Source organism: Bison bison, unplaced genomic scaffold (genome assembly GCF_000754665.1).
Source record: "Bison bison bison isolate TAMUID 2011002044 unplaced genomic scaffold, Bison_UMD1.0 scf7180017864060, whole genome shotgun sequence".
Taxonomy (NCBI): Eukaryota; Metazoa; Chordata; class Mammalia; order Artiodactyla; family Bovidae; genus Bison; species Bison bison.
In genome coordinates this window covers 2,004,321-2,014,659 of record NW_011494632.1, presented here as the reverse complement: position 1 = coordinate 2,014,659, position 10,339 = coordinate 2,004,321, and the positions used below count along the sequence as shown (strand labels likewise).

The 10,339-nt window shown below is 40.1% G+C and overlaps 1 protein-coding gene across 3 annotated transcripts in view; it reads left to right on the top strand.

Moving 5' to 3' along the window:
* FAM198B (family with sequence similarity 198, member B) overlaps positions 1-10,339 on the top strand; it is a 71,466-nt gene that overhangs the window by 13,304 nt on the left and 47,823 nt on the right. For all 3 annotated transcript variants that reach the window (XM_010836077.1, XM_010836076.1, XM_010836075.1), the window contains one exon: positions 7,893-8,107. In XM_010836077.1, coding sequence (XP_010834379.1) covers positions 7,893-8,107 — 215 coding nt within the window. The remainder of the gene's footprint in view (positions 1-7,892; positions 8,108-10,339) is intronic.

The following is a 10,339-nucleotide window of genomic DNA, read 5'->3' as shown; positions in this document are numbered from 1 at the left end:
TGCAGTCCAAGGGACTCTCAAGAGTCTTCTCCAACACCACAGTTCAAAAGCATCAATTCTTCAGCACTCAGCTTTCTTTATGGTCTGACTCTCACATCCATACATGACTACTAGAAAAACCAAAGCTTTGACTATACAGACTTTGGTGGCAAAGTAATGTCTCTGCTTCTTAATACGCTGTCTAGGTGTGTCATAGCTTTTCTTCCAAGGAGTAAGCGTCTTTTAATTTCATGGCTGCAGTCACCATCTGCAGTGATTTGGAGCCCAAGAAAATAAAGTCTGTCACTGTTTCATCGTTTCCCCGTCTATTTGCCATGAAGTGATGGGACCGATGCCATGATCTTCATTTGTAATGTTGAATTTTAAGCCAGCTTTTTCACTCTTCTCTTCCACCTTCAAGAGGCTCTTTAGTTCCTCTTCACTTTCTGAGTACAGTGAAATCACCACTTACGAGGAGGTCACATCAACCAAGTGTTTATTCAGGGGCCATGGACTATTGCTTAGAACTTACAGTCTAGAGATAGAAAGTGGAGGATTCTGAAAAATTCACTCATTTATTCATCAGCATATTTGAATACTTGGTCTAGACATTATGTCAGGAGCTGGAGAACCAAAGATGATTGGTGATGAGTCCCTGTTCTCAAGAGCTCCCAGCTTGGAAGGCGGGAGGTGGCTAAGCAAACCTATCCTACAAGAGTGGTCAGGTAAAGACCTCAATGGAGATATTTTTGGGGAACCCTGAAGGCACAGAGAGGGATGTGTATTTAGGGAGATAGTTAGGGGTATTGAAAAAAGATGTAGAAGCAGTAATGTCAGACTGTGGATGAAGTGAGAGATGGGTGGGTGTAGAAATATGGAGAGAGCATGTGCCTGGAAAACAGTTCTGGGAAAAGGAGATTAGCGGTTGGAGGGGGAGAGTGGAGAATGATTGGGTTTGTGTCATGGAAAGACATGGACTTTATCCCACAGACCATGGAGAATCATTGACAAGTCTGAAGAAGAAGGGTGATGTGATGGGCTTTGGACTGCAGGAAGCTTACTCCAGTCGAGTTCATGGCTTCTTCATCTACATTAGCAAACACTAAATGGCACAGGACTGCATCACCCAGATGTGACGAACACTTTATTGGCAAAATGTGATTTTTTGTGTCTGTGGAACCTGGCAGTGATCCCATCCTCACGATCCTCTGAAGCTGAGGTCGGTTCCTGTTTTTCAAAGTGGAATATTGAGGCAGGAAGAGTCTGGAAGTTTCTATTTTCATAGCGGAAGTCCTGGGCAGACCTCGAAAGCAGAAGTTCCTGTCCATGAGTCAAAGCTTCGGAACAAAGAAGGACACTTTTTAAAGTGGAACTGATGGTTTGGATTGTTTGAGTCGTCTGTGGTGGAGGAAGTCACAAGTGCTTCATGCTTAGCTAATGCTTGAGGAAATGTGGAGATTATTTAAACTCAGTTCAATCTCAAGAAAACTAGTGAAACAGAAAAGTAACTAAATGCATTTATTTTTTTGTTGCAAGAACTAAATCACCCAGAAATCAGATTCCTAAAACAAGACCTTGTATTCAGGGCTCGATTGTCTGCACAGATTCTTAACATACAAAATATATGGAATTCTGCCTCTCTGTTGCTTTCCCCTTTTAAAATCATAAAAACCTAATATAAATTGGTTCTTCCTAATATGTGACAGTGCTGTATTTCAGTGTCTGTCTTGACCTCTCACCACCCTGCCAGACAGGTTTGGAAGATGGTCTTTTTACCTCTTGGGGTGCTCAGTGCCTCAGTCAGGGTGGCTGGAGGACTGGGCTCCAGTCTTGTGGAGACCAGAGATACTGTCAAGAGTAGGACCCTGGGACTTACCTGGTGGTCCTGTGGCTAAGACTGCATTCTCAATGTAGGGGACCCAGGTTCTATCCCTGGTCAGGGAACTGGATCCCATATGCCACAATTAACGATCCTGAATGCTACAGTGAAGACCCAGTAGAGCCAAAAAAAAAAAAAAAGCCGGGGGGGGGGGCGGCGGATACAATCAATACTTGTAACTTCTTTCTCAACCCCACCCACATGCTCAGCTCTTCTTCAGAGAAGGTTCTTTTCCTCAACAACGGCTATAGCCCAATTCCGGAGCCCAGCAGTATTTTGTTTTGCTTGTCTTTGCACTGAGAGCTCAGCCTTTATTTTAGTCCTTCATTCACTCCCTTCAGAACATTCTTCAACTGGCAGACATGTAACCTGGTCATCATTACACATGTATTTGTCTGATTCTGCTGAATTCCTAGCCACAGCATGGGTCTTGCCTGGACTGGGATCTGGTAGGTCCTCCATTTTTGGTATGCTTCACTCTGAACTCTTTCTATCCAAAACACAGGGACAAAATGGGTCCAGAAATTAAGGGGTAATGGTAAATACATGCTTTTGGAATAAAAAGATGCTTAAAAACCTGAGTATCTTATTCTCTGTCCCTACCCTCTCCTGAAAGGCCATCAGAATCTTGCATTCTTATTTACCCTCTCTCACATTAAGTAACTTGTCCAGGTTCATCAACACTAAGCCAAGAGGTCCTACCTGCTTTTTTCACTTCTGTCTAATACTTTTAGTCACCAGAACCCTACTGTGAAAGGCACTGTAGAAAAATAGAGCAGATCATTCATTAATAACCAGACACCTGCTACTCTCTCATGGGAGGTACACCCCTTCAACACCTGTTTTTAGCAGATTAGAGTTTTGCAACGTTCAAATTTTCCTTCAGTGCATCAGACAGTTGCAATGGAACTGGACACAGTTGGTTTCCCGTAACAAAGATGAGCCTCAAGGTTTGGCTGGTCTTTGTTTTCTTTAATGGATTTTGGAGTTATTTTTAATGAAAGGCTCTGAGCTGAACTGTCACTTTCCTTTTTGTCTTGTTCACAAGAAGTCTTGGAACTTGGCCCACGTGATAAAAAAAAAGGCTTCTGATTTCAGAGCTCAGGATGTTTTACTTATTTTTGCTCAGTGATAGATGCAGACTGACAACTCCTCCTATAGTTCAACAAGACCCGTCACTGACTGAAGGCGAAGGGCACCTAGTCAACTAGGGTAGAGGAGGCTGTGTATAGCATTCATTCTTAGTGGATTTTCACATCCATCTTCTCAAAAGAATGTCTTCTTTGTGCTTTTGAATAAAGAACAAACTTGGGAGAACATAAAAATTCAGGGGAACTATTCAGATTTTGGAAAAAATATTAGTTTTATACTGGCAAGTCTCATTTTTTAAAAAGACAGCTGTATAACCTTTAGTTTACATGAGCACCCGCATATCTTTTAAAAGCCCACTTCCTCCCCACTCTGACAGTTAGAATTTTATTTCTTCACTGTAAAATTTCTCTGGAGAGCACAGTGCTGCATCATTTTGACAAACCCGAATGTGAAGAGATGAATGCAGCTCATCTCTGAGGCGCTTCAGGTAAGTCGCTTTAACCCATTTCCTGCTTTCAGAGACTATTTTTCTGTCATGCCTTCAGATCTATCAAAGTTCATTTAATGCTGTTATCAGCCATATTTTATACAAAGTGGAGTTCTCCTCGCAGTAGCTGCTCACAGTTCTGAGCTCTGGAGCCATCCTGGCAGCTGTCAGTACCTCAAGGGAGGGCAATGTGCACAAATACTCTGCAAGACCTGTTTGTTGGGAGGAAGAGCGGGTGGCCTACCAACTCTGAGAACTGGCACTGGCCCTGCTTTCTGGAGGCCCCTTTCCCGTGGTGACTGATGTCAGGGAGGGCAGGATAGAACCTCTTTTTGTGACAGAATATTTGCTAACGGGAGATGGATGTGGAGGAAAACAGTCGATACTAACAGAAAACCAATTATTCCTATCTGCTGAAAGCTCCCTGTGGCCATTTGAGAACAATTTTTAAAATGATTTAATAGAAAATGTATCATTCAAAAAATTTTAAGGTTTAAAAGGAAGAAAATGGTAAATGAAATGCAATATACTCAATAGACTGAAATGGTAATAGTTGATTCACTACAGTCTGTGGGTGAGAGACAGCCCACAGCCCATTTTTGTGTTTTGTGAGCTACTAATGGTTTCTACAATTTTTTAAATGGTTGAAAAAATATCATAATAATATTACTATGACACTTACAAATATATAACATGTATACTCAGTGTCTGTAATAAAGTTTTATTGGAACTCAGTCACCACCCTTTGTGTATGTATTGTTCCCACTGCTTTTGTGTCGCAATGGAGTTGAGTGCCTGCTAATGGACATTGTATGGCCCTCAGTCACCATCTGACCACAGGGCTAGATACCACCGTTAAAGTGATAATACTTAAGAATATTTAATTGTAAGAGACATGTTTGCACTATAACATTTAGTGAGACAGTTATGACAAACTATATGTGTAAGATGATTCCAAATAGTCTATCATCCTTTATAATTTTTGCATCTTTCCCTTGGTAGAAATGTAAGTTCTAGGAAAGCCAAACAGCCACAAAAAAAACAAAACAAACAAAAACCAAACAACTGAAAACCTGACATGTATGCATGTGTGCATGTATATATGTATGCTTTAGGCCTCGAGCAGCACTTGAGATATAGTAGATGCCCAATAAACAAATAAGGGCTAAGCAAAGGCTGATTAACTATGTGATTTTATAATGCAGGCATGGTCAAAGCAAAACCTTTCTAGGATATGCATATATGTGAGGCACCATGCTGAGAACTTTAAATGCATGATCTCATTAACCCTAATGCAGTTAGTTTTGAAAGGTACAGTATTGCCTACATTTTACAGAGGATGAAAGCGAGGTTTGAAGACATTATGTAACTTGTCTTACATCACAAATCTAAGAAATAATGTGACCAGAATTCAGAAAGTCTCTTGGGTTCCAGAGTCTGAACTCTAACCACAAGCTATGCTCCTTAAATTTCTAAAAACAACTAATTTTTTCAGGTGTGAAAGAAAGACATGGGAAAATATCTGATGTAAATACACAAATAAAAAAAAATACACAAATAATAGGACCAGTTACTAGGATAGGAGATTGTAGATGATTATTGTTTTCTAAGGCTGTATATATATATTTCTTTGTATTATAGTTGATTAGAATATTTTATTAGTTTCATGTGGAGCATATGAGTCAGTGTTTCTGTAGTTTTATACTCCATTTGAAGTTATTAAAAATCATGGTTATATTTTCTTGTCCTGTATAATATATCTCTGTTTTTTCTTTGTTTTTATGCATAGTAGTTTGTGACTCTTAATCCCCTACCCCTGTCTTGCCCCTCCTACCTCCCTCCCTCCACTGGTAACTACTAATTTGTCCTCTATGTCTGTGAATCCGTTTCTGTCTTATTACATAATTTGATTTGCTTTATTTTTTAAATTCCACAAGTATGTGATAACTTAGATTATTTGTCTTTCTCTGTCTGACTTATTTCACTAAGCATCATACTCTTCAGGTTCATCCATGTTGTTGCAAATGGCAGAATTTCATTCTTTTTTATTACCAGGTAGTATTCACTGAATGTGCACACACACACACACACACCCCCCCCACATCTTTGTTGCCCATTCTTTTGTTGATGGACACGTAGGTTTTTTATGTATCTTAGCAATTGTAAACAGTGCTGCTGCAAAGATTGGGGTGCATATACCTTTTAAAGTTAGTATTTTTGTTTTCTACAGATATATGCCCAGCATTGTAATTGCCGGATCATATGGTAGCTCTATATTTAGTTTTTTGAGAAACCTTCATATTGTTTTCCACAGTGGCTGCACCAATTTGCCTTGCTAGTAACAGTGTAGGAGGGTTCCCTTTCCTCTACACTCTCTCCAGCTTTTGTTATTTGTGTTCATTTTTGTTATTGGAGGATAATTGCCTGGGAAATCCATGGACAGAGGATCCCAGTGGGCTACAATCCATGGGGTCCCAAAGAGCTGGACATGATTTAGTGCCTAAACAACAACAAAAAATCTTTGAAAGCTATGCTGTGTGTCTTACATGTGTTTGGTTACACTGGTTTATTCGTGTCTCCCACTACATGATGGACTGCTCCTGTTGTTATTGTTCAGTTACTAAGTCATGTCTGACTCTTTGCTATCCCATGGACTGATGCATGCCAGGTTCATCTGTCCTCCACTGTCTCCCAGAGTTTGCTCAAATTCATGTCCATTTAGTTGGTGATGCCTTCAAATGATCTCATCCTCTGCCACTTCCTTCTCCTTTTGCCTTCAATCTTTCCTAGCACCAGGGTCTCTTCCACTGAGTTGGCTTTTCGCATCAGGTAGCCAAAGCATTGGAGACTCAGTCCTTCCAGTGAATGCTCAGTGTTGATTTCCTTTAGGATTGACTGCTTCTACCTGAAATTTATTATTATTATTTTTAAAATTGGCATAGTATTTGAAGCATATACATTTAACATATTTATCTAGCATCTAAGAAGATAATTAGGTCCCAATAGCACCAAGTCATTTAGTACAGTAAAGGAAATAAAAAGGAGTGAGATAACAATTAAGTTCTTTAGTTATGGTTCCTCTTTCTTTATTTTTCTTTTAATTGTACATCAGTGATTGTGACCTATTTTCCACAGTCTGAAGGACTTTCTACATGCCCTGGCTTAAATTGCAAGGCTAAAAGGAGAAAGATTTTTCTTTTGAACAAAAGTGGAATGTAGGTGCTTAGAATGATTAAGTGAATGTTATTAATATTATTGAGGTCCCTGGAACGCCAAATTGAAGAGTGGTTAGAAGACTGACTGTCCTTGCATTAAAGACCAGAGATAAGAACTCTACAGAAGGCAAACAAGCAGGGTGGGAAAATAAGTCTTTAACAAAAACAAACAGTTATAGACTGAGAACCTCTCAGGTTATTTGAAAAAGCTTTAAAAATCCCTGTGATGTGTCTTGACATTCCAATCATAGTTTCAGAGGCTTCTATTGTTCAGGCTTGTTAAGAATGAGTTAAATGTGATTTTTCACATCCTTGTGACTTACTTTCTTTTCTTTTTTTCAAGAGATCATTCTGATTTTTAAGTTACAAGCAAAGCTGCTCATCATCCTCTTTGAGTGACTTTATTTGACAGACATTGAGGCTTGAGAGAAATACTTTTGGTTTTAAGCCTGCCGTATCATTTAATGTACAGTTTAGCAGTGAAATTTCTAAACTATCAAAAACATTCAAGTGACATTTTCTTTGAAATATATTCTATGCACTGGAAATTGAAAAAGATGATATTTGCCTAAATGTACTTCATGCAGTTTTATGTGAATAAATGATCATTTACCAGCAGTGCCATTGTTCTATCAGAAAAGAAAAAAAAAAAATCCAAAACACCTCTAAACCTCTTAGTTCCTTTCTCTTTCTTTGGAGATTATAGTGACTAGTGTGAAACATACAATTTCACTTTTAAATTTGCAACTTCTAAAAATTCTTTTTCTTCCTAATATCATACTGTGGCCTCAGAAAATCAGACAGTTGTTATTACAAATAGAGTGCAGCTCCACTCAGACACTGAATAGACAATTATAAATGTCTGGATTCTTTCCTTTTTCATGGTGGCTGCTTTTAGATGTGGAATAAAACCACATTAACCAGAGGGTGTTGTTATTGGTGGTTACAGGCCTATTCCTGCCACATCTGTAAAGTATCTTTTCTTAAAATCCTTTTCTTTCCTTGTCTAATAGTAACTTTCCATTGTATAAGACTGTTATCAGGAAGCATCATAAAGGTATATGAATATTAAATTATTCAGAAGACAAAGGGACCATAAATGTCATCTAATCCAATTCTAGCACATGACAGGTGAGAGTGTAAAGCTGTGAAAGAGTGAATGACATCCAAGGGCACTCACAGAGTCAGTAACTTGCTAACTGTTTCTTTCTTCTTCTTTTTTTTTTTTTGGCTTTTATAGATGGCCGCCCATGTCCTTTCATCCTCTGGGATCCATCTTTGTCTCCAACAAATAATGAGACCCACTCTTCTGTTAAGCTCACTTGGGGAACTTATCAGCAGTTGCTGAAACAGAAATGCTGGCAGAATGGTCGAGTACCCAAGCCTGAATGGGGCTGTACTGAAATACATCACCACGAGTGGTCCAAGATGGCCCTCTTTGATTTTTTGTTACAGGTAAGTTTTTTTTTAATCAAGTAAGTAGTTACCTGAGACTAACACTGAGTTATGGAAGTCTGTAGTGAGGAAGTTTCTGCACCTTTTGAGTTTTTATGAAAGTGTAGTTTAAATTCTATAATGTTGTATTTGGCAAGCCTGGTACAATGTCATAAGACATTATATCTTTTTAGAAATGTTCAGAAATGTCCCTCAGCCCTTTTATTAATTTCTGAATAGGTAATTCTTCAGTACATTACTACTAGAATCATCATATCTATCATAGATACAATTTATTATGATAACCCATCTGTGGCCTTTCAAGGTAGGTAGTCTTACAGCACTTGGAAGGTAAGTAAACTGAAGTTTGGTGAGGTTAAGTAACTCACCCAAGTTGTCACAACTGCTCAAAATGGGGCTGGAATCCTGGGATCTTCTGGTAGTAGAAGTTTGGCTTTTTTTCTATTTTTCCACACTGTTTCAGTGGTCCCTTGGTCACTTTTCTTACAGTCACCATTTCCTGTTTTCTGTCCAGTAATTCTTTGTAAATACATCATTAAGATTGACATTGGAGAATAATAAATATTGGCCATCTACATAACTGCACGATTAAATGTTTTATAGGTTTCTTAAAACTTTTATCTCCTTCTGATGAGGATCTTATGACTCTTTCTGTCCCCTCGTTCCAATTACTGCTTTTCTCTTCTTCCACTTTAGAAAAGCTGCCTGTTGCTGTATTGTTAATTAGTACTTTTTGTGGCAATTTAGGACTATCTTAGGACATCTACAAAACATTCTCCTTTTGTTAATTTTGTGTTGTGCATATGTGTGTGTGTGCCTTTTCAGCAAGGAACTAGAGAGGGACAAAAATGTAGGAAGAGGGGCTTCCCTGGTGATCTGGTGGTTATGAATCTGCCTGCCAGCAGGGGACACGAGTTTGATCCCTGGTCCAGGGAGATCCCACGTGCTCAGAGCAGCTGGGCCTACACGCCACAACTACTGAAGCCCCCAGCCCCCTAGAGCCTGTGCTCCACAATAAGAGAAGCCATTGCAATGAGAATCCTGTGCACCGCAACTAGAGAGTAGCCCCTGCTCACTGCAATTCGAGAAAGCCCAGGCAGCAATCAAGATGCGGTGTGGCCAAAAAAAAAAAAAAAAAGTGTAGAAAGAAACCCAGTTTGGTGAGAGCCACAGGACAGGAATTAGGAACTTTCGAGGAGAGATGATCTCTGGTGTCCATGCCTCAGAGCCACCAGTGAGAACTGAGCTGGGAGCAGACCACTTGGTTTGGGGAGGAGGCCATCAGGAAGCACCAGATACTGATGAGCTGTGCATCTGTGAGGCTCAGGCCGGGCTCAGTATATGTATAATCTTATTATTTCGTTTATTAGCACACTCTCTCTATGAGGTAGACACCTTCTGTCCATTGTACAGGTAAAGTCACTGAGGCGTAAAGAGGTTATTATTGAGAACTGTGAAGTGTCTGAGGTCTTACTCTGCTTGTAGGCTAACAGGTTAGCCAGCCATAGATGTTAGCAGAAGATAAAGGACTCCCAGATGAGAGACAAATGACTTCATTACCCATGGTCCTTTGCCCTCAAGGCCCACTGGGGAGTTATGGAGTGGCCTCACTGAAAGCACACACAGTGGGTTTTTGTACCTTCTAAGACTCTAATGCTGGAAGGGATTGGGGGCAGGAGGAAAAGGGGACGACAGAGGATGAGATGGCTGGATGGCATCACTGACTCGATGGACGTGAGTTTGAGTGGACTCTGGGAGATGGTGATGGACAAGGAGGCCTGGCCTGCTGCGATTCATGGGGTTGCAAAGAGTCGAACATGACTGAGTGACTGAACTGAACTGAACTGAAGAAAACCTCCAGTCTTTATTTCATTTCTTTTTAACTGAAAAATGAAATGATGTACAACATTATGCTGGTTTCAGGAATACTCCACAGTGATTTGACATTTGCAGACATTATGAAATGAGCAGTGTGATAAAGCTAGCATTCATCTGTCCCCATACAAAGTCATTCAGTTCAGTTCAGTTCAGTTCAGTTCAGTCGCTCAGTCGTGTCCAACTCTGCGACCCCATGAATCGCAGCACGCCAGGCCTCCCTGTCCATCATCAACTCCTGGAGTTCACTCAGACTCACGTCCATCGAGTCAGTGATGCCATCCAGCCATCTCATCCTCTGTCATCCCCTTCTCCTCCTGCCCCCAATCCCTCCCAGCATCAGAGTCTTTTCCAATG